Here is a 25,896-nt window from a genome sequence, read left to right as displayed (position 1 = left end):
CTGCTCCCTTTTCAGTGCAATCACATCCTTTATGTAATAAGAATTCCAAAATTGCACACAATAATCGAGTTATGGAGTAACCAACATTTTATACAGTTCCAACATAACATCTCTGCTCTTCAATTCAATGCCTTGGCTAATACAGGCAAGTATCCTATATGGCCTCTTAACGACAGTGAAAGCAGAATCAATATTTAAATAGGTAGGTGAGGTGCTGATCAAAAGGTACTGGATAGTGTTGGATTTTTTTTTCCAGTGTCATATATGCCATCAAATCCCTATTAGAGCCTTACACATGGTTGATCAAGCTTTGATGATCAGAGGTGTTCAGTCTGCAGAACTCTTAATCTCTAACATGTAGAGGTTAGAAACCTTATAGAAACATTACTCATATCATTGGCTTAGTTACATTTCTAGCCAATGGTAACTCCCAGGCTGATGATGGTGGAGGATTCAGTGAAGGGAAAGCTGTTTAACATCAAGGGAAGATGGTTACATTTACTTTGATTGGAGGTGGTCAGTACCAGGAATTTATATGGCAAAAATATTATTTTCTATTACCATTCCAAAGCCAACTGAATGTTGCCTAAGGCTTACTGCACAACAGTAAGCTTTAGTAGGAAAAGGAAGTACAAATGATATTAAATATAGTTCAAATACCACTTTTTTTTTTTTAAAAAGTGATTTCATGAGCATCACTGGTAGAGGTATTCAATTAACGTGCAGTCGTTGTCCTTCTGGGTGGCAGAGGTCATCAGAACCCTTGACAAGTTGCCAGTATTTCTTGTATATAGCAAACATTTTTTGCCATAACAGTGCAGTAATGGTGGAGGAAGTAAATGCTTAAGACAGTAGAGAAGGATGATAGCGGATGATCAAGTGGACTGTTTTGCCTTGCATGAACATAGCTACTTTTGACCTTATGATGGAGTGAAGGTCATTCATGAAGCAGATGAAGATGGTTTGGCCAAGAACACATCACAATATTGTTATTTTATCACAATTTTGACGATTAACCTTGGATCCTATTGTCTGTTCTAATACCTGGGATACTCATGGACTGAGATAATTTTAAAAGAGGAACCAAAAACACAGAAAACCTGACCCAGTGTAGGTTTACCAAAAGTAAACCTGAACTAAAATTACTTGTTCCACACCCCAAACCAACAAAAGCAACCAGAAACCTCAGCCCCATATCACCACTGGAGGCATGAAAAGGTTCTCTCCAAGTGGAATTACACCAATGAGAATCTTCACGTCAGTTTCCATCTCCGACTGCCCGAAGGCTACATGCTTATGATTGGCTCTCAACTTATATTTTTATAATAGCAGTAAACATTATATTTTATTAATTGAGAGGCAAAGCCTCATACTTAAAATAATTTAAACCTTTTGACCAACTGGGGAGTTCAAAAATGGGACCCGACTCAGTCCTTCTTGCCTAATCATATCAATCTTCACAGAGGAGGTACGCTGTATGGTCTTCAGGCTGGGAAGATTTGTCTTCAATAATCATGATCATGTTCCATTGCGTTAGGTATGACAGCAACTAATGGAGAGCTTTATTTCTGAATCCCAATTACTTCAATTTTGCGACATTTCTTTAGTGCACTTGGTTAAACAGTGGTCTGATGTCAAGAGCAGGCAGTCTCACCTCAGTTCTTGACTTTAGCTCTTTTATCCACATTTGTAGCAAGGGTGTAACGAGGTCAGGATCTGAGTGGCCTTGGAGAAGTTCAAACTGAGTATCAGTGAGCCAGCTATTGGTGTGCATGATTGCATTGTCAATGACACCTTATTGGTGAATCAAGAAGAGACTAATGGGTTGGAAATAAACTGGATTGGATTTGTCCTTCTTTATGTGGATGATATTTCTTTTTAGATTCCCTATAGTATGGAAACAGGCCCTTTAGCCCAACAAGTCCACACCGACCCTCCAAAGAGTAACCCACTCAAACCCATTCCCCTGTCCTCTATTTACCCCTGGCTAATGCAACTAACACGATGTGCAATTTAGCATGGCCAATTCACCTGGCCTGCACATTTTTGGATTGTGGGAGGAAACTGGAGCACCTGGAGGAAACCCACGCAGACACGGGGAGAATGTCTGTGTGGAGTTTGCACAGTTGCCCGAGCCAGGAATCGAACCCAGGTCCCTGGTGCTGTGAGGCAGCAGTGCTAACTACTGAGCCACCGTGTCACTCATTTCTGTGCAACATTTCATGTCAGTGTATGCCAATCTTGTAGCTGTAGTAAAACAGATAGGGAAAGGTATGACTAATTGTAACACATTCTTCAGTAATACAATTTGTATGTGGGCAGGTATCAGGAGTCTTCAGACATTTCTCAATATCACTGAGTGAAATGTATTAACTGACGCTGGTGAAGGCGCAGATAGATTTGTCCACTCAACAAATCTATCAGAAGATGGCTGCAAATGTTTCAACCTGATCTTTTGCATTGATATGCTGGATTTCTCCATCATTGAAGATGTTCGTAGAGAATCCTCCTTAGGTTAATTGTGGTTCAATATAACTCAGTTCCTGATAACCCACATTGTTCATGAATTTCAGTTTTGAGCCACAATGTCTGTTATAAAAATTCCAATTAGCACACTCGTAGTGTCACACAACACAGCCATAGTGGCATCCTCAGTGTGAAAGTTGGCCTTGTCTCCACAGGACAGTGTGATGGTCAATCCTTCCAGTACTTCAAAGGCAAATACATTTGCAACAGGCTGGTTTGTTAAGGCAAGTTTGAGTTTCTTTTTACCCCCCTTTGGTGGTTGTCACTTACGGCAAAATCTAGTATGGCAGGTATGTCCTTCAGGACTCAGCAAGCTATGCTAGTTGTGATGCTACCAACTCTCTTGGGATGGACACAGAGGTCCCTCATCCAGAGTACATAGTGCCCTTGCTAAGCTCTGTACGTCTTTCAAGTAGTGGCCAGCATGGAGGAATTCATCACTTGATGGAAGGCAGTAGGTGGTAATCAGCCTGCATATGTTTCACCTAAAACCATGAGACGTATTCAGGTCTGGAGTCAATATTCAGGATGCCCAGGGCAAAGCCCTTCAAACTCTTAACGTTGTGCTGTCACCTCTGCTGGATTTGTCCACAGCCATACCCTGGAATAGTGAGGAAGGTCTCTGGGACTTTGCCAGATAGTCATATTTACTGAATCATGCCTCTGTCTGGATGCTGCTCTTCCAGTTTTGGTAAATGCCCACAGAGTTAATATGGAAGACTCCCCTGGTTTGACTGATCAGTACAATTGTCACTTCTACTGCCTCAGTCCACACCAGGAACTCCTTCCAGCTTTTTTACATTTGGACTTTTCTGTCATGTTTCAGTACAACCAAACAGCTTTCTTGGCTATTTCATGGATAAATTAAGACCCAGATTTTGTTCCTAGGTCAAGTGCACAAAAGCAGAAGAAATTCTAGCTCTGCATCCTCTACATTTAAAACAAAACTGAGTCACTTACACTTCCCATTTCAAGCCAGGGGCTGGATAAGTTGGAAATCTGACTAGATGACTTAAGGCAGACTGGGCAAAAAGCCTGCCTGGAGATTCTAGCAGTATTCAAAATCTTAAAATAAAGATTAAAACAACTCCTGTTCTCACCCCTCACTCTCTCTGTCCCATCCATACCAAACTATACTACCTCACACCCTATATAACCCTATTATGTCAAACCACCCATGACAAGCCATGCCCCCTGTCCATCTCAACAATTACCGTATGTCAATGTCACCATATACCCTATCAATTTCCCATGATCCTGACATCTCCTGTACCCACCTACTTCAAATCAGTGCCAACTGTACCTTCCTAAACACACATACCACCCTGTGAGTTTTGAAAAGATTTGTAGCTCAGGTTGAGGTTCAGGTAGTAAGTTTGCTCGCCGGGCTGGTAGATTTATAAGACCATAAGACATAGGAGCGGAAGTAAGGCCATTCGGCCCATCGAGTCCACTCCGCCATTCAATCATGGCTGATGGGCATTTCAACTCCACTTACCCGCAATCTCCCCGTAGCCCTTAATTCCTTGTGACATCAAGGATTTATTAATTTTTGCCTTGAAGACATTTAGCGTCCCAGCCTCCACTGCACTCCGCGGCAATGAATTCCACAGGCCCACCACACTCTGGCTGAAGAAATGTCTCCACATTTCTGTTCTGAATTTACCCTCTCTAATTCTAAGGCTGTGTCCACGGGTCCTAGTCTCCTCGCCTAACGGAAACAATTTCCTAGCGTCCACCCTCTCCAAGCCATGTATTATCTTGTAAGTTTCTATTAGATCTCCCCTTAATCTTCTAAACTCCAATGAATACAATCCCAGACATTTGTTCTCAGACATTTTGTCATCATTCTAGGTAACATCAGTGAGCCTCCGATGAAGCACTGGTGTTCTGACCCGCTTGCTATTTATCTATCTTGGTCTGTTGTGATGGGAGATATCACTTCAGGCTCTTTGAGGTTGATGGGATCAAAATCAATGTTTGTTAATAGAGTTCCGGTTTGAATTCCAGGCCTCTAGGAACTCCCATGTGGTGTCTTTGTTTAGCCTGTTCCAGGATGGATGTCTTATCCCAGTTGAACTGGTGTCCATCTTAGTCTGTATGGATACCAGTGATAGTTGGTCATGTATTTTGGTTGGCTAGTTGGTGTTCATGTATCCTGCTGGCTAGTTTCCCGCCCGTCTGTCCAATGTAATGTTGTTGCAGTCCTTGCAGGGTATTTTGTATATGATGTTCATTCTGCCTGTTATTGGTATGGTATCCTTTAAATTCATCAGGAGCTGTTTCAGTGTAGTAGTAAGTTTGTGGGCTACCATGATGCTTAGGGGCCAGAGTAGTCTGGCTGTCATCTCTGATATATCCTTAATGTTTGGCAGGGTAGCTAGAGTTATGGACTTACGGAAGAAATCTAGCAGGCAGTCAGAGAGACAGCAGCACCAACACTAAGCAGAAAGAAGGGAACACCCTCAACACACTGGAAAGGAAAGCCCTGGAAGGACTTAAAAGACAAAAATATCGTAATCCAACCGGCAGACAAAGGGCGCATGACTGTCATCCTAAACAGAACACAATACGTTGAAAAAGCAAACAAACTACTAAGAGACTAATACCTACCAACACCTACGTTCTGACCGCAAGACAGACCCAAAGCTTCCAGTTGCCTACCACTTCAACTCACCAGCCAGCCCCACAGACCTTGTTAACAACCAATCGGCTATTAAACACAACCACAAACAGTCCCCATTAACAGTTATTCACTCTCCCAGCCAGGCTGTCATCCCCTCCTTTGTCTGCTGAACTGTTCTCTTCTCTTCAGGCATTATCCCCATCTATCATTAACCCCTCGCCCCATCGTCCCATCACCACCACGCCCCCAACCATCTTCTACATATACACTGACATTTTCCTAGCTACCATCAGTTCGGAGGAAGGGTGTTGACCCAAAATGGTAACTGATTTCTTTCCACAGGTGCTGCCAGACCTCATGAGATTTTCCAGCAATGTCTGTTTTGGGTATTAGCACATTTGATTTTCACTCAGGATTTCATACTCCAGGAAGCACAAAATCTAAAATGTTATTGAATCATTGAAAATAGCCAGCTACCAGAACTTACACTTAACCAAAACACTGCCCTCAATCCTACCCTGTGAGAATGGGAGTTGCCAGGTTAGGAGTGGGATATGGGATTTTTGACTTGAGTCAGATATACAGCACAGAAACAGACCCTTTGGTCCAACTCGCCCATGCTGACCAGATATCCCAACCCAATTTAATCCAATTTGCCAGCACTTGGCCCATACCCCTCTAACCCCTTCCTATTCATATACCAATCCAGATGCCTTTTAAATGTTGTAATTGTACCAGTCTCCACCACTTCCTCTGGCAGCTCATTCCATACACGCACCACCCATTGCATGAAAAAGTTGTCCCTCAGGTCCCTTTTAAATGTTTCCCATCTCACCCGAAACCATTGCCCGCTATTTCTGGACTCCACCACCCCAGGGCCAAGACCTTGTCTATTTACCCTATCCACACACCTCACAATTTAATCAACTTCTAAGGTTCCCCCCTCAGTCTCCAATGCTCAAGAGAAACAGCCCCAGCCTATTCAGCCTCTCCCCAGAACTCAACTCTCCAACCTTAGCAATATCCTTGTAAATCTTTTCTGAACCCTTTCAAGTTTCACAACATGCTTCCTATAGCAGGGAGACCAGAAATGCACACAATATTCCAAAAATGGCCTAACCAATGTCCTGTACAGCTGTAACATGACCTCCCAACTCAACGCTCTGACCAATAAAGGAAAATATACCAAAGACCTTCTTCACTATCCTATCTACCTGGGACTCCACTTTCCAAGGAGCTATGAACCTGCACTCCAAGGTCTCCTTGTTTAGCAACGTTCTCCAGGACCTTAACACTAAGTTTAAAAGTCCTGCCTTGATTTGCTTTTCCAAAATGCAGCACATCGCATTCATCTAGAGTCATAGAAATGTACAGCATGGAAACAAACTCTTCGGTCCAGCCCCTCCATGCCAACCAGATATCCCAACCCAATCTAGTCCCACCTGCCAGCACCCGTCCCATATCCCTCCAAACCCTTCCTATTCATATACGCATCCAGATGCCTTTTAAATGCTGCAATTGTACTAGCCTTCACCACTTCCTCTGGCAGCTCATTCCATACACGCAGCATCCTGTGTGAAAAAGTTGCCTCTTAGGTCTCTTTCATATCTTTCTCCTCACCCTAAATCTATGCCCTCTAGTTTTGGACTCCCCCATCCCAGGGAAAAGACTTTGTCTATTTATCCTATCCATGCCCCTCAATTTTGTAAACCTCCATAAGGTCACCCCTCAGCCTCTGACGTTCCAGGGAAAACAGTCCCAGCCTGTTCAGCCTCTCCCTATAGCTCAAATCCTCCAACCCTGGCAATACCCTTATAAATCTTTTCTGAACCTTTTCAAGTTTCACAACATCCCTCCGATAGGAAGAACAGAATTGCACGCAATATTCCAACAGTGGCGTAATCAATGTCCTGTACAGCCACAACATGACCTCCCAACTCCTGTACTCAATATTCTGACCAATAAAGAAAAGCATACCAAACGCCTTCTTCACTATCCTATCTACTTGCAACTCCACTTTCAAGGAGCTATGAACCTGCACTCCAAGGTCCCTTTGTTCAGCAACACTCCCTAGGACCTAGGATTAAGTGTATAAGTCCTGCTAAGATTTGCTTTCCAAAAATGCAGCACCTCACATTTATCTAAATTAAACTCCATCTGACACTTCTCAGCCCACTGGCCCATTTGATCAAGATCCTGTTGTAATCGGAGGTAACTTCTTCACTGTCCACTACACCTCCAATTTTGGTGTCATCTGCAAACTTACTCAGCATACCTCCTACGTTTACATCCAAATCATTTACATAAATGACAAAAAGCACTGAACCCAGCACTAAACTTTGTTGCACACCACTGGTCACAGGCCTCCACTCTGAAAAGCAACCTTCCGCCACCACCCTCCTTCTTCTACCTTTGAGCCAGTTCTGTATCCAAATGGCTAGTTCTCCCTGTATTCCATGAGATCTAACCTTGCTAACCAGTCTCCCATGGGGAGCATTGTCAAACGCCTTACTGAAGTCCATATAGATCAAATCCACCGCTCTGCCCTCAATCCACTTTGTTAATTCTTCAAAAAAAAAAACTCAATCAAGTTAGTGGGACATGATTGCCCACACACAACAATCTCTAATCAGTCCTTGCCTTTCCAAATGTGCCCTGTTCCTCAGGATTCCCTCCAATAATTTGCCCACCACCGATGTCAGGCTCACCAATCTTTAGTTCCCTGGCTGTTCCTCACCACCGTTCTTAAATAGTGGCACCACATTAGCCAACCTCCCGTCTTCCAGCACTTCACCGGTGACTATTGATGATATAAATATCTCAGCAAGGGGCCCAGCAATCATTTCCGTAGCTTCCCACAGATTTCTAAGGCACACTTGATCAGGTCCTGGGGATTTATCCACCTTTATGTGTTTCAAGTCATCCAACCACCACCCCCTCTGTAATATGGACAGTTTTCAAGATGTCACCATGTATTTCCCCAAATTTTATATCTTTCATTCACTCTCTACAGTAAACACTGACACAAAATAAATACTCATTCACTATCACCCCCATCTCTGACCTGCAATAGTAAGCAGAGTGGGTTTTTTTTGATAATATGTTTTATTGAGATCTCTCTCTTGATTAAGTTTTAAACACATAAAACATAGGTGCTATGTTAGCTTGGAGCAGTGTTTTTTAGAGCAATAAGGTGAAACTATTTTCTGGGTCTATAGATTGTTAAAGAGCAAAAACGGATTCTACTAGAGTGATGCACTCTTCCTGTCAGATGTGGGAGATTAGGGAGAGTTTCCATGTTATTGATGAATATGCCTACAACAAGGATTTTTGTTGCGAATCCTATCAGACTGTATGGATTAGTTGGAGCGGCAGTTACAGGCAATAAGAAACTTACAGGAGCCGGGAGTGTGATGGATGACAATTATAGGAAGGGAGAAAAACAACAGATAGAGTCAGGTAGATGGGTTACTTCCAGGAAAGGTAGGAGAGGGAGGCAGACAGGCAATAAGAAATTTACAGGAGCCGGGAGTGTGATGGATGACAATTATAGGAAGGGAGAAAAACAACAGATACAGAGTCAGGTAGATGGGTTACTTCCAGGAAAGGTAGGAGAGGGAGGCAGGTAGTGCAGGAGTCTTCTGTGGCTATCCACATCTCAAACAAGTATGCTGTGCTAGAAAATGTTGGGGCTGATGGAAGCTCTGGGGAATGTAGCACAAACAACCAAGCTTCTGGTACCGAGAATGGTTCTAACGTAATGAGGGGTACATCAGGTTCCAAGCAATCATTGTGATAGAGGCCTCTCTAGTCATTGTCTCAGACAGATGTTTCTATGGCCGGAAGCAAGAAACCAGAATGGTGTGTTGCCTCCCTAGTGCCAGGAACAAGGACATCTTGGAGAGGATGCAGAATATTCTCAAAGGGGAGAGGGATCAGCAGGAGGTTGTTGAACACATTGGAGCTAATGACACAAGAATGAACAAGAATGAGATTCTGAGGGGAGAATATAGAAACTTAGGCAGGAATTTAAAAAGGTCTTCGAGGGTAGTAATAGCTGAACTCCTCCCTGTGCTACGAGCTAGTGTGGGTAAGAATAGAAGGATAGAGCAAATTAATGAGTGGTTGAGGAGCTGGTGCATGGGAGAAGGGTTCACATTTTTGGATCACTGGAATCTCTTCTAACCCAGAAGTGACCTGTACAAGAAAGACAGATTGCCCCTGAATTGGAAAGGGACAGATGTAGTGGCAGAGAGATAAGCTAGAGCTGCTTGGGAGGATTTAAACTAGTATGGGGGAGTGTGGGACCCAGGGAAATAGTGAGGAAAGAGATCAATCCAAGACTGGTACATTTCGGAAAAGGAATGAGTCAAACAAAACAGTCAGGGCATGCAGGAACAAAGTAGAGAACGAAGCAGGACTGATAAATTAAACTGCATTTATTTCAGTGCAAGATGCCTAACAGGGAAGGCAGATGAACACAGCATGGTTAGGAATGTGGGACTGGGATAGCATAGCAATTACAGAAACATGGATCAGGGATGGACATGACTGGCAGCTTAATGTTCCAGGATACAAATGCTATAAGAAGGATAGAAAGGGGGGCAAGAGAAGAGGGGGGAATGGCATTTTTGATAAGAGAACATTACTTAGCTGTACTTAGGGAGGATATTGCTAGGAATACTTCCAGGGAAGTTATTTGGGTGGAACTGAGAAAGAAAGGGATGATCACCTTATTGTGATTGTACTACTGACTGCCTAATAGTCAGCGGGAAATTGAGAAACAAATTTGTCAGGAGATCTCAGTAATCTGTAAGAATAGGGTGGTAGGGGAAATTAACTTTCCAAACATAGACTGGGACTGCCATAGTGTTAAGGGTTTAGATAGACAGGATTTTGTCATGTGTGTACAAGAAAATTTGTGATGTATTTACTAGAGAAGGTGCAAAACTTGACCTATTCTTGGGAAATAAGGGAGGGCAAGTGACTGAGGTGTCAGAGGGGGAGCACTTGGAGTTCAGCAATCAAAATTCTATTAGTTTTAAAATAGTGATGGAAAAAGGATAGACCAGATCTAAAAGTTGAAATTCAAAATTGGAGGAAGGCCAATTTTGATGGAAATAGGCAAGAACTTTCAAAAGTTGGTTCAGGGCGAATGTTCGTAGATAAAGGCTGGAAAATGGGAAGCTTTCAAAAATGAGATAATGAGAGTCCAGAGACAGTATACTCCTGTTAGGGTGAAAGGCAAGACCTATGGGTGGAAGGAATGCTGGATGACCCGATAAATTGAGGCTTTGGACAAGACAAAGAAGGAAGCATTTGTCAGGTATTGACTTCAGCAATCGAATGAATCCTTAGAAGAATATACAGGCAGAAGAAACATATTTAAGAGGTAAATCAAGAGGGCAAAAAGGGAGCATGAGGTATCTTTGACAAATAGGGTTAAAGAGAATCCAAAAAGATTCTATAAATACATTAAGGATAAGAGGATAACGAGGGAGAGATTAAGGCCACTCAAATGATCAGCAAGGCAGCCTATGTGTGAAACTGCTCTTCCAACATTTTTGCCATGGCATAGACACTCTCCACCACAGTAGAAAAGAGGTTAACTGATGTGGAGAAATTATTAGTCAAGAATATGTATATCACGACCAGCAGATCTAGTCATGACACCAATGGCACTTCAAAAGGCTGAAACCCATAGACTGTGGTCCTGTTATGTAACCAATGGTAATTGAGCTCCCTCACATGGTTGAGTTCAGTAATACACTATTCTAATCTGAAAATATTCCAAAAAACCTAGTACAAATTAATACAAAATTATACTTTCAAATGCTTTCAGCCAAACCAAATAAGTTTTAATTTTGAGCATGCAGAAAACATATGCCATTAACCAGTGAGATAATGATTTCCAAAGCGTGACTATCTTTGGATGAAAATAAAATCACAAAAGTGGGAATGCAAAAAATATTTAACATCATTTACAAAATGAAATGTGTTCTTACTCTGCTGTTTCTCCTTCCGGCAGCTATTTTGAAGGTGGTCAATATAGTCCTTCTCAATTTTATTTTCCATGTTTTGTAGGGCTATGCCTTGGTAGTCTTTCTCAAATCTTTTGTCAACAAAATATTCTACTTTAAAACGTTCAGTTTCTCTGGACAGAATATGGCCCAATGACCTGGATAATCAAATCAGGAAGCAGTTACACAGTTAGACATTATATGGCTTCTACACAATTTATTTTTAAAAGCCACATTAAACAAACATCTATGCTACAAGTTTATGACAAAATCAAGAATGTAGGATTGGGTTTTTTCAACAATTAGTTGTAGTTTTGTTACGTGCAATAGACAAACAAGAAAGGTATTAATATGGGACTGTTTAATGATGGCCAATGTAAGACTGGTATCTCGACATGGATGATCCTTTTTGCGTGTGTTTATGCATTAACTGGAGTGCCACATTGCCTCAGGTCAAAATAAACAAATGCAGGAACTTTCTTTTTTGGCTCAAACTAACAAACCCAGATTAGAAAATGTGAAGATACTTTGGAATAATAAAAGCTTTTATTCAAAGGCAGTGCTTTGTTACTTAAATTGGATTAGTTATGTACATACAGTACAATAGAATTAACTTATGGAATAAGTTTCTTGCAATGGTCTTTGAAGACAACCTGGGTTGTACAGTTTAGGTAAAGTGATACAATTGGATTCTAGTAATATGACTCTTACTCTTTGGAGAATAAAGTAACTTTAAGTTATTCATGGCAATAGCTATTATGAAATCATAACAGTAATTTTAATCAAAATACATTGACAGGCTTTGGAATTTGCCAAATACTTATATATATCAATTAAGCATTTGGGACAATATTAAATCATTAGGATGTGACAATACATATCTTTCATGCCAGTACTTCCCAAACCATTTTCCACGTGCCCCCATTTTGAGGCTTAAAAATTGTTGTGTGCTCCAAGAACTATGATGTGGGGAGACAGACTTGCGAGGACAAGAGGCTGGGGCTGTGTTTTAAAGAGAGAGCTTAGATGTTATGACTTGGTCTTAACACTACAGTAGCCACAGCTGCCCTGATGCTTATAATCCAAAAATTTCAGCTCACGTTGAAGATGTCAGTAAGATGGCCATCGCCATATTTCACAATAAATACTGACCTAAATAATGACACCCACATTCCATGAATAAAATATAATTAGATGCTAATCACAAATTGGGTACATACCATAAAGCAAATTTGAGATTGCTCATATGCTGTTCCCATATTGGCAGGGAATCAGTTCAGGATGCCACTGATCATGCACAGGGGTAGTGACTAGCAAGGGTTAAATGACCTTTAGTGGTTAGGTGCACAGAAAGAACAGAAGAACAATTTCAGTCATCAGACAGAAGTCATGCGATAGTCAACTACAAGCCCTTCCCACTCCCTTTCCAACATGACCATTCTTGGCCTCCTCCATTGTCACAACGAATCAGATCGCAAATTGGACTCAACATTAAGTTCTCCAATTTCAAATAACATCCCTTCCCATCACTCGACGCCCTTCCCAGCCCCCCTTCCATTCTTCTCAAGGACCCATCCTTATAGCCACCAATCAGATTCATTCCTCCCATTGACCAACCAGGTTGTACCTTCCACCTGTCTTCACCTATCCCCACCTTACCAAAACTTTGGCTTCTCCACCTCCTGATGCTGTCTGGCCTACTGTGTTCTTCCAGCCTCCTGCTCGTCTACCTTGGATTCCAGCATCTGCAGTTTTTTGTCTCTAACTACAGTCACTAGCTGTACCATGTGGACCAAATGAACCACTGCTTAAGAATGCAATCAGTATTTTGAACTTCTTGAAGAATTCTGTAAAACTGAGGAAATACTTTCATACCTGGAGTGGTCTTATGGCGAATCAGGACTGAAATAATTTTAAAATTGGCTCTTCCAGCTCAGAGTATAATTGTAATTGACAGAGATCTTCCAATAAAAGTTAAATTAAACACTTCAGGCCTTGTATGAATTAATACAAAGATCAATGTCATCCTTTTTTTTTTGGTTTTCCTACTTTTGCAATCCAGTGTTGAAAATATATTGTTAGCAGTAGGACCAAGATATCTATATACTTTTTTTTTTAAGCAGGTCACAATAACTGGTTTTATTGCTTAAAGGGTACAATGACAGTGGGGATTTACTTTTACAAGTGTAAAGACACATTTTTTTGCTTTTTAAATCGTGATTTAAAATGAGAAAGAATCGATTTAAAAGCAAGGAATTACAAAGAGCGGCTGGATGTTTTGAAAGCAAGCAATTTGATACCTATTACAAACTCTGTGGTTGTGGATTCCAGTATTATGCAGACAAACTTGAAACTGGGGGGGTTGTTTTTAAGCAAAGCTCATTGGCAAGGTACAGTGGCCAATTTTCATTGACTGGAGTCCTCTGCTTGTCAAAAACCATGCGATAGGGAGAGAAGACAGAGAGAAGCTAGTCAATCCAGAAAAGGATCTAGCAGGTCTGCAGCCTGCCAAAAAACTCAGTTCCTTGCATTAAGCCATTTTAAACCAGAGATATACCAACTTGTCACACATGCATCCAAATGTACAACATGGAAACAGACCCACATCCATGCTGGCCAGATATCCTAAATTAATCTAATCCTATTTGCCAGCATTCTGGCCAAATCCCTCTAAACCATTCCTATTCATATACCCATCCAGATGACTTAAATGTTATTGTACCAGCCTCCACTACTTCTTCTGGTAGATCATTCTATGCGCACACACCGCCTGTATGAAACAGTTAGGTCCATTTTAAATCTTGCCCCCTCACCTTAAACTCATGGCCTCTAGTTTTGGAAACTCCTACCCTGGGGCAAAGATCTTGGCTATTCACCCTATCCATGCCCCTTATGATTTTATCAACTTCTGTAAGATCACCCCTCAGCTCCAATGCTCCAGGGAAAAATAACCCCAGCCCAATCAACCTATCCCTGGCAACAAAGCTTCTCAAAGCCTCCAACCCTGGCAACATCCTCAAATCTTTGAACCTTTAACAACATCCTTTCTTTCAGTAGATGCTACAAATTGTGACTTTGAATTAGGCAAGTGTGAGACATTTCACACAAAAAAAAGCCACCCTGTGCTTCTGCTTCTACTGGCTTCCAGTTCAGACAAAAGTCAAGGAGAAACCTTTGGATCAGCAAGAATCAACCCAACAGATCCAGTGAACAAAGATTATGGAATTGCTTTTTCGGTTTCACCTCCATTCATTTTTTTTTCCCTGTCTGTGTCTTTAAGGGGAATCTTTGAGGAGAAAGTGAGGTCTGCAGATGCTGGAGATCAGAGCTGAAAATGTGTTTCTGGAGAAGCGCAGCAGGTCAGGCAGCATCCAGGGAACAGGAGAATCGACGTTTCGGGCATAAGCCCTTCTTCAGATTCCTGAAGAAGGGCTTATGCCCGAAACGTCGATTCTCCTGTTCCCTGGATGCTGCTTGACCTGCTGCGCTTCTCCAGCAACACATTTTCAGCTCTGATCTCCAGCATCTGCAGACCTCACTTTCTCTTTAAGGGGAAACTTATTAGGGGCTTTGACTTTACAAATTTAAAGTTTATTTAATTAAATTTAATTTTTACCTGTAGTTACAATCTAAATTACACATGATAGATTAGGTAGTGATTCTTGTTAAGTACCAAAACCTGGTCCACATTTACTATTAAACTGGGTATGAAAATCAGGTAGGTTTAGGGTGTTTTTTTGCATATTCTTCTAAAATCTTAACTTGTGATCAGTCAGAATAGCAGGGCTTCAAATACACTATTGCAGTGAGCAAAAACAAGCTTGTACATTCTTGTGCAACAAATGTATTAATGATTTGTAAGGCACTATTTCTTTGTTATGGCCATCATCTTGTTCAGCTTTCCAATATCTATGATATTTTACAATTCTCTTTCCATGCATACCCAACTTTTAAAATCAATTTTCAGTACATTTCATTTTTCAATCCAGCACGAACATTAAAATGTAATTCTGCCCTCTTGTGGTTGTACTAAACCTAGAAAACCGATGCATATGCCCTTATTATTAATATCCCATTTATTTTGTATTGATACTAAATTAGCATGCTTGCTCATTAAGAAAAGATACATTTACACAGAAAAACTTGATCTCTTCTCCCACCAGGAATTCTCTCATTTAGGGATTCTGAAATAGTATTTCACCAACATTTGCACTCCTCCTACAACGAGATTTTGTGTATCAATAAAGAAAGTGAATGCTGGATGTAACCAGGAATGACTGAGGAAAGGGTCATGACTGTGAATGCCAATTCCATTGCCAATGCTGGTATATAATTTGAAGCTAGTAACTAGGAAGAAAAAGAAAGCCTGAGCAAATATCTTCCATCTTGTATCATGCACCTTATTTCCATTGCAATCAGGTTTATTTTTTCTAACTTGCTGGGATAAATAAAGGACATTTACATAGTGCCTTTTACATTCTCTGGACATTGAAGCCTTTCCAACTAAACTAGTTACTCCTCAAAGAAATGGTTACAATTATTTTATGTAAAATTGGATATGTTCACCTATAATGTCCCACAAAAGCAACATACAAGATAAATAACCAATGAAAACAAATTAATTGGTGCAGGTGAATTTTAACAGAAAATCGGGAAGATATCTACCTCTTTTTTGATAATGTACCACGTTCACGTTTTTACTTGAGTAGGCAGAGTTTTATCTGATTTATCACACATCTTGCTCTCTCATTAGAGAGACACAACTGGTGGTAGCTTAACCAGAGGAGTACCACACCTTAGGCAAGGAGAACTTGACGTGGGACCTTCACAGTAACTGAAGCTGGGATGGAAAACAGAAGCCACCCACCCATCGCAAATCATCTGTCCAGTAAAGTCAATTAACCAACACCCCCATCTAAAAGCAACATACCAAAGTATATAATCTTTAAAGAAATAGAACAGTTTAATCTACAAAAATATAGTAACCAAAACACACTAATCAACACTAAATCTAGAGGAAAAAGTGAGGACTGGAATCAGAGTCGAAATTGTGGTGCTGGAAAAGCACAGCAGGTCAAGCAGCATTTGAGGAGCAGAAGAGTTGACATTCCCTTCATCAGGGAATGAGGCTTGTAAGCTGAGGAGTGGAGAGATAAATGGGACCGACTAGGGTAAGGTAGCTGATTGTGCAATAGGTGAAATCCATATTGATCCCATGTGGTTGGAGGGTGAGAAGGAAGATGGCCAGGTAGGGTAGTACCGAGTTGGAAGGTTGCATCTGGGATAAAATGGTGGGGGGGGGGGAAGAGAGGAGGGGACATGAGGAAACTGGTGAACATTGATCCAGTGTGGTTGCAGGGTCCCAAGGCAGAAGATGAGGCTTCCATCGCCAAACCCTAAACACCCAATGCCTGGAAGAAGAACGCCTCATCTTCTGCCTTGAGACCCTCCAACCACATGGGATCAATATGAATTTCACCAGTTTCCTCATTTTCCCTCCCCAACCTTATCCCAGATCCAACCTTCCAATTCAGCACTACCCTCATGACCTGTCCATCTTCCTTCCCACTTATTCACTCCACTCTCGTCTACGACCTATCACACCCCCCCCCCCCCCAAGCTCACAAGCCTCATTGCTGATGAAGGGCTTTTGCCCAAAACGTCGATTCTCCTGCTCCCTGACCGGTTATGCTTTTCTGGCACCACATTCTCAACACTGAATCCAGATCCTATTGATAAAGGAATTTACAGCACCCTCCATTTTTTTCCAATGTAGTTTAAAAACAAAATGGACTGAACAAGTCCAAATAATCAAAGTCTGATACTTGGCAAATCTTGCCAGCTGCAGGAACAAATACAAATAAAACTGTTAACACTGAACTATTTAGATTCTTTTAAAAAAGCAATATATCATTTATATTCAACTTCCACTTAAGAATTATGACCACTTACACCATTCCCTCACCAATTGTAGAACAATGACAGCATGATAATATTTTGAAAATATTAAACTTACGGTTTGTAGTAAAGACTGTAAGGAGGGTTGATCACTGTTAACTGGGCGACAAGTGATACAAGAACTAATACAAATATTGGCAACAGCTGCAAAAATACTGAATATGTTCCCTGCAAAATGGGCAAGAAAATAACAGTCAAATTAACAAAGCACAATGGGAGAAACCTTGTTTTCAGTATTTCCTTAATCCCAGTAGCATAATATTGTTTCCCAGCAACTAAGTTCTTTCCTTATTATGTATAATCTATGTCAATTCTTTGCCTATACATACATTACACATATGCTTTAAAGATATTTTTAAAATCATTGCTGCATTATTAAAAAAAATACGTAAATCATAGTCTGGTTATTTAGAGCAGGGACCTTCGTATAATATCACCATGTTGACTATACATTAAAATGTCCTTCCTCCCTGATCCCTTCTGTGTATAAAACGACCAATTAATTATGTCAGGAGGTTTTTCATCAACACTGGCTTTAACTGGATGGCAATCGGATTCAAATGGAAAAGAGAAGCCAGTCATACAATTTTACCACAGATTTGATCATCAAATCTATTCCACTGCAGAAACTTGACCATTAATTACAATTAGGTCTAACAGGCATTTAACACAAGATAAAACAAACATGTTAAGTCTATAAATTTTAGGAATACAGGAACTTTCAGTTATTTCCAAATGAAAATGGTATTAAGGAATAAAACTGAAACCACTATACTGTTTAATGGCTTAATCTGACATGTTCAAGCTCATAGAAATGTTAACAGTAACCTGAGATCTAGCCTCCTGTTCTTCTTCTTCCACATGGTCATTCATATAACGACGCCGGCGGTAAATATGGGTGTATGTTGTTGTTCCATTTGTATAGGCATGAATATTACCTGTCAAAAAAATATGGTCGTCAGAAGGCTACCCCATTTAACAAATGCAAACAAACTGAGAAACTGGTATAGTGAAGTGCAATAGTAAAGCTAATAAAATGGTTCTCTTCTTCCAATCAGAAGTACTGAATTTTTCTACATTTCATTGATATGCGAATGATAAACATTTCATATACTGACAGAATGTCAGGTCAGCAAAGTCTTAATTAAGTGTAACCAGTTTTGAATTGGTCCTAGCTATTCTTAGATTCATCAGTGCTGTACACTTAAGAATCCAAGCATCTTACATTTATGGGCATGCAAATACTGCCTATCAAAATATATTATAACAGGCACATAGTAATGTATCTTTTGAACATAGCTACAGGGAGATGCTGACATAGTGATAACATTACTGGATAAGTAATGAAGAAACCAAGGCTCTGGACTGAATTACTCAGAGTATGTGGGTTCAAATCCCACAGATGTAGCTCGTGGAATCAAATCAAATGAATAAATCTGGATGATGACCATGTTGCACAGACCAATTTGGTTCACTCCTTGAGCCCCAGAGGCCAAAACATTGTTTGATTTTGAGGAGTTGGAAATAGCCTTGGGGCTAAAGGGTTCGAATGATATGGGAGTAAAGCAGGAGCAGAGAATTAAGTTGGATGATTGACACAATCATAATGAATACTGTAGCAAGATCAAACAGCCAAATGGTCTACTCCAGCTCCTATATTTTATGTTTTTAATATACCAATTTTGAATGTACGTTCATTTCTGTAAAAGATGATGAGCTAAACATATCAACCTCAGTCTTTTTACCTTCATCGTTTTCATTATGCAATGGCAAAAAAAATTAAAAGACTGCCTCTACATTAAAGGGAGGGTAAGTGGGTTTTTTCTAGCTGTTTGAGCATGTGGGCTCTACTTGTCAGCAATGCAAGGGGCAGTTCTATTAATCAGACACTTACGCAGTACAGATTAAAGGTATCTGTAATCACAGTATCCTGCATGTGAAATACATGGCGTGCAAATCCTAACCACAGATAGGCTGAACAGTGTCAGTGATCTCTGAAGCAGAAGCAATCACAGATGACTAAACAATATCACCTGAAAGTCATAATTCAGAATCTCATAGGCTGTGCGAGGGCATAGAGCTGATTTCCTCACATTGGATGTATTTGACAGCACATTCTTCTATACAATGCATGTATCCTTGGGTGACATGGACGATAAGGAGGCAAGGTTTCAGTAACCTCCTAAAGTCAGTTCTTCTATAACACAATAGTTATATTCTTGTGCAACCCCACATTATAGAAAAATTGCACTTTACAAACAGTGCTTAAAGTGTTGGCACTATAATCGCGATACAGCCAACACACATTTTAAAGATTCATGCTGTAGAAACAGTGTCCTCAGTTTGTCAATCGTTGACGAAACACGCATTACAACAGAACAACCTGTACACTTAAAATCTCCAACTAGATTTGCATTGTACTGCTCCAATCAGAATAAAGTCCACTATATCAAAGGCCCAAAGGATTACAATGGTCCTCTTTGTCACACTGTATTGAGGACTACTTTTTAAACCCTCACTGTGCAAGATGTTAATGCTAATTGCTCACTTTACCAAGAACTTGTTCTGTTTCTGAAATCCCCAGACAGGTCCATTACAAAGACCAATGGATCCAACCACAGCAGGGATTATCGATACCATGGCCACTAGACAAATGAAGGTGCAGGCAAATGTGCGAGCAAGCCAAAGACCTGCACCAACCTTCCCTGGCTGTTGAATAACCCCACGAAGCAACTGCAGCAGAAGGAACACTTTTGGCGTGAAAGAGGTACTAGAGGCAGAGAGATATCATCCTTAATGTCATTTCCTCCAGATGAGTGTGGCATTGGGCACCCCAGACTAAGGATGTCACTGGACATGATCAGAGAACTATGCCATCTGCTGTTGTGGGACTTGCAACTATCTTGACCACCTCATCAGGTTGCATTAAATCTATATGCAACTTGCTACTTCCAATGATCGATTGGGAACCTGTGCGGCTTCTCTAAATGCACAACCCACAAACTCATCAAGGTTATTCAGAAATTATTTATAGTTGTGAAACACTCGAAAACCAGAACTGCTTGCATATCATGGATGCCTCTGTTTCATTGCCTTCTTCCATTAAAGATTGCTAGTATAGGTTTTAATCAGGTCAACTTTCACGTAGAAACAAAACATTGAGGATAATGGAAATCTAGATTTGCAAAGCTACTGGAATCCTTGATTATACACTAGCCGATTGGTGAGAGACTTGTTCTGAACAATGCCAATCATGGGAAAATGACATACTTCTCCATCCATGCTTGTTATGGTTAAGCTAACTGTTGCCCAAATGTAGAAGGGTGGGTACGGTGTGATGCGGCACAGAAGAGCTGGGACCACCCCTTAAGTGTAGTAACACACTACAAAGAGATTAAAATTGCTAGGCAAGTTTAATAAATTGTGTAGAGCATTGTTTAATTTTTTTTGTTTCTTTTAAACAATTAATGATATTGACGAACTGTAAGTGTAATAAATTTGTTATTTAGAATTTCTGAAAGAAATAATGTCATTACATAGAGTCATAGAGATGTACAACATGGAAACAGACCCTTCGGTCCAACTCGTCCATGCTGACCAGATATCCCAACCCAATCTAGTCCCACCTGCCAGCACTTGGTCCATTTCCCTCTAAACCCTTCCGATTCATATAGCCATCCAGACGCCTTCTAAATGTTACAATTATACCAGCCTCCACCACTTCCTCTGACAGCTCCTTCCAGACACATACCACCCTCTGCGTGAAAAAGTTGTCCCTTAGGTCTCTTTTATATCTTTCCCCTCTCACCCTAAACCTATGTCCTCTAGTTCTGGACTCCCCCACCCCAGGGAAAAGACCTTGTCTCTTTATCCTAACCATGCCACTCATGATTTTATAAACCTCTATCAGGTGAGCGCCTCAGCTTTCGATGCCACAGGAAAAACAGCGCCAGCCTATTCAGCCTCTCCCAATAGCTCAAATCCTCCAACCCTGGCAACATCCTTCTAAATCTTTTCTGAACTCTTTCAAATTTCACAACATCCTTCCAATAGGAAGGAGACCAGAACTGCACACAATATTGCAAAGTTGGCCTAACCAAAGTCCTGTACAGCCGCAACATGACCACCCAACTCCTATACACATTGTTTTGACCAATAAAGGAAAGCATACCAAACACCTTCTTCACTATCCTATCTACCTGTGACTTCACTTTCAAGGAGCTATGAACCTGTACTCCAAGGTCTCTTTGATCATCAAACACTCCCTTGGACCTTACCATCAAGTGTCTAAGTCCAGCTAAGATTTGTTTTCCCACCTCACATTTATCTAAATTAAACTCCATCTGCCACTTCTCAGCCTATTGGCCCATCTGATCAAGATCCTGTCATAATCTGAAGTAACCTCCTTTGCTGCCCACTACACTTCCAATTTTCAGGTCATCTGCAGACTTACTAACCATACCTTTTATGCTCACATCCAAATCATTTATATAAATGACGAAAAGCAGTGGACCCAACACCGATCCTTGTGGCACTCCACTGGTCGCAGGCCTCCAGTTGGAAAAACAACTGTCCACCAGTACCCTCTGTCTTCTACCATCGAGGCAGTTCTGTATCCAAATGGCTTGTTCTCCCTGTATTCAATGAGATCTAACCTTGGTAACCAGATTTTCTTATTTACCATATCTGTGATGATTCTTATTGAATGATTGAGCACAATGAGTGAAGTGGGTAAGAGGTCAGGACGATACCTGGGTAATTTAATAGACAGGTGAGTGGTAGGTAGTTAGTGATAATAATGGGATCAGGTTCTGAGGTAGGGCAACAGGTCAAGTTTTACAGTTCCCCAGAAATTAGAGCAAGTTTACTAAAATTTCTTGGATAACTACACACATAAGAAATCCAGAACACTCCTGCCTATTCAGGCTCAGAAATGCTGTCCCAGAAGGTTCCAAATGCTGGGAATGTGTCCATCAGATGTTTAACTACCAGTACAACTTGTGCACGGTTGTGTCCAGACTTCTGCATGGTATTCATTTGTACTGCCAGTCACACTGCTGCAGTAACCATCTTTCTGGACCATAGTATAATTTCCATTTAGTTAAACTCCTTAAATATAGCGAAAATTATATTTTTCCAAGACCAACCTGTGGGGAATCTTCCACCAAAGAAGATGTTGAACAGATCTTCAGGCGTTACATCTGCTTCAAATTCTCTGTAATAATTTGAACCACCAGCATAAGGACGATGGACAGTTGGTGGTTGCTCTCCATATTCATCATATTGTTTTCTTTTTTCTGGGTTACTCAGAATAGCATATGCGTTTCCTATTGCTAAAGTAGATATCAGTAATTTCAGTATTTAGTATTTTCACCATTAAATTCTTGTTAATTTTGTTCATGTCTATTCTAACAATATTATTCAACACAGTGATAAATTTAGAGAGAGTACTACAGAAATAGCAAACATGCACCATCAATAATCAACTTTCATCATCAGACTTTTAAAGATGACAAATACAGACCCAAACAGAGATATACTGATCTCACCCGCCCTTATTACATTAAACTAACTACATTGTTTTTGAATAAAATGCGAATTTCAAAGACTGTGAAACCAGACTACTAATACAAAATCAAAAAATTTGCACCTCCTGCTTAGCTCACACTCGTAAGTTAAATTACCATATTGGAGGAATTAAAGATTTGCCTGGAGTTTTCAGTTTGGAAAGACAATGGAGCTAGATTCAGGAGTATATAAACAAATCACAATTTAGTAATTTTCTTGGCACAGCAGAGGGAGAATGAAACAGATTCATAATAATACCAAGAAAGTTTTGTCTCAAAATTTTAATTATTTCACAAATATTGAAGAAATCTGACAACAGCTAATCACACTCAATGCTAGGTGCATTAGTTAGCGGTAAATGTAGAGTAATAGGGTTGGGGAATGTGTCTGGGTGGGTTACTCTGCAGTGGGTCGGTGTGGACTTGTTGGGCCAAATGGCCTGTTTCCACTGTAGGGATTCTATGACTCTAATAACTTTAAAATGTATAAGATGCTCTCACCACCCCATCCACTTACATTTTTACATTTATAACCTGTATATGTAAAACTTTTTAAAAATATTTTATTCTGTTTTCCTTGAGATTAGTAGGCAATAAAATTCTTTTTTCCACTCGATAGCTTTGAATTGGCTCCTTAATTTTGATTAATTAAAATTTAGTTTTTACACTTTGAGTAAAAGTAAGTGCTTAAAAAGAAATAATAAATATGCATTGCATCCAACCAGAGGAGATTAAAAAGAGCCAATTCTCTTGCCTCCTGAATTGTGACAAAAACCAAACAAATACTAAATGTAGAGACTTTTAGATATTAGTCACACGTAGATGGAGTCAGCGTCGTAAAGAATGGAAACAGACCCTTCTGAGCAATTAGTCCACACCAACCATGGTCCCAAACTAAGATTAGACATACCTACCTGCACTTGGCCCATGTTTTTCCAAACCTTTCCTATGCACTCACTTATCCAAATGTTTTTAAGTGTTGTAACTGTACCTTCGTCCACCACTTCCTCTGGTGGCTCATTCCACACACTAGCCACTAAAAGTTGCCCCTCATTTTATTTTTAAATCTTTCTCCTCTCATCTTAAATATATGCCCCCTAGTTTTGAACTCACCCATCATACGGAAAATAAACCTTTGTTATTAACCTTAGCTATGCCCCTCATGATTTTCTAAACTTCCATAAGATTCTCAACCTCCGACACTCCAGCGAAAGAAGCCTCAGCCTATTTTTATAACTCAAACCTTCCATATTCAGCAATATCGCATAAATCTTTTCTGAACTCTCTCCAGTTTAATAATATCTTTCCTATAACAGGACGACGAGAACTGAATACAGTACTCCAGAAGAGGCCTCACCAACATTCAGTGCAACTTCAATATGATGTTGCAACTCATATACTCAAAGTCCGAGCAATAAAGGCAAGCATGCTAAATGCCTTAACCATCCTACCTGTGACACAAATTTCAAACAATTCTGTACCCCTAAGTCTCTCTCCTCTACAACAAGGCCCTACCAATAATTGTGTAAGTCTTGTCCTGTTTGTTTTACCAAAATGTAATTCCTGACATTTATTCAAATCAAACTCCATCTGCCACTACCAATGATTCAATTGATCAAGATGTCTTTGTAATCTCAGATGACCTTCTTCATTTTCCACTATACCACTAATTTTGGTGATGAAAATTAGATTAGATTACATTAGTGTGGAAACAGGCCCTTCGGCCCAACAAGTCCACACCAACCCGCCGAAGCGCAACCCACCCATACCCCTACATTTACCCTTTACCTAACACTACGGGCAATTTAGCATGGCCAATTCACCTGACCTGCACATCTTTGGACTGTGGGAAGAAACCGGAGCACCCGGAGGAAACCCACGCAGACACGGGGAGAACGTGCAAACTCCACACAGTGAGTCGCCTGAGGCGGGAATTGAACCCGGGTCTCAGGTGCTGTGAGGCAGCAGTGCTAACCACTGTGCCACCGTGCCACCCACTATTATGCTCCTAACCAGCTATAGAACATAATTTGGAAATGAAGTACATTGATAAACAATAAATTATTTTCATGAGCAATAACCAGATGGTAGGGAATTAACACAGTTGAGAAAAGAACCAAAAATTCAAATTGGGTTATGCTGGTCAGGAATATACTGTTAAACAGTGTGGTGAAAGCAGTTTCCTCCATAACACAGGAAGAATATGGAAGCTTTAGATCAAGTATGAAGCAGATTTATTAAGATGCTTATAATGAAAAGGTCATTGTCTTCAACTAAATTTCCAGAATCTGCAGTATATTGCCTTGTTTCATTGGAAAGATGTCCAGTGTAAGTAAAATTCTACACATACACAAAAATTAATCACTTTCTTCATTACAGCAAAGTAGATCAGGGAACAGTAAGACAAAAGCAGACAGGATTTCTTCATTGAACTAAACAAGAATGAGGGACTAAAAATACCAGATTGAATATAGGAAATTTGGAACAGGGTAGGAGAAACATCTATACTAATGTTTTGCAAGGCTATAGAGATCATTCACCTGATTAATGGAGAAGGCAGAAGCTTTGTCGATACATTTAAGAACATATGGATAAATGACTGAGCAAACAAAAACAAAAGCGTACTAGGGATATGGGAAAAAGGTGGCAATTAGTAGTATTACAGAAAATGGCATGATTTTGTTATATGTTTGGTACATATTATAGAATCCCTATCGTGCAGAAGAGGTCCTTCTAGTCTGCACTGTCCCTCCAAAAGCATCCCATTTAGATTCTCGCCCTGTAACCCTGCAGCTCCCATGGCCAACCCACCTAACCTGCATATATTTGGACTGAGAGGGGAAACTGGAGCACTCAAATGAAGATATGGGGACAATGTGCAGACAGCCACCCAAGAGTGGAATTGAACCCAGGTCCCCAGCACTGAGGCAGCAGTGCTAACCACTGAGCCACTGTGCCACCCAAATGTTCATGTATTCCCAAAAATGTCCACAAGAGATTTTCAGAAATTGAGATGGGTAAGAAACAGTTGCATTTATTAGGCTAAACCCTCATATCTCACAACACATACAATATTGGAACAAGATGTATTGGTCCCTTTTATCTCCCTCTTCACAAATATGAGCTCATCTAATTTGGATGATGATATGATCCTGCTCTAAGGATATTTTGTTTATTACAACTTCATAATGGTTAAAAG

General features: G+C 40.5%; 1 protein-coding gene across 3 annotated transcripts in view; it reads right to left on the bottom strand.

The window, feature by feature from the left end:
• Positions 1 to 25,896, bottom strand: part of dnajc18 (DnaJ (Hsp40) homolog, subfamily C, member 18) — a 40,698-nt gene that overhangs the window by 4,905 nt on the left and 9,897 nt on the right. For all 3 annotated transcript variants that reach the window (XM_043703703.1, XM_043703705.1, XM_043703704.1), the window contains exons 4-7: positions 22,278 to 22,463; positions 17,959 to 18,068; positions 17,189 to 17,298; positions 11,158 to 11,330 (exon numbers count right to left, since the gene is read on the bottom strand). In XM_043703703.1, coding sequence (XP_043559638.1) covers positions 11,158 to 11,330; positions 17,189 to 17,298; positions 17,959 to 18,068; positions 22,278 to 22,463 — 579 coding nt within the window. The remainder of the gene's footprint in view (positions 1 to 11,157; positions 11,331 to 17,188; positions 17,299 to 17,958; positions 18,069 to 22,277; positions 22,464 to 25,896) is intronic.

The sequence above is a fragment of the Chiloscyllium plagiosum genome, chromosome 14 (assembly GCF_004010195.1).
Source record: "Chiloscyllium plagiosum isolate BGI_BamShark_2017 chromosome 14, ASM401019v2, whole genome shotgun sequence".
In the NCBI taxonomy this organism is placed as follows: Eukaryota; Metazoa; Chordata; class Chondrichthyes; order Orectolobiformes; family Hemiscylliidae; genus Chiloscyllium; species Chiloscyllium plagiosum.
Note: the sequence above shows the minus strand (reverse complement) of the source record. Positions and strands in the feature narration are given on the sequence as shown.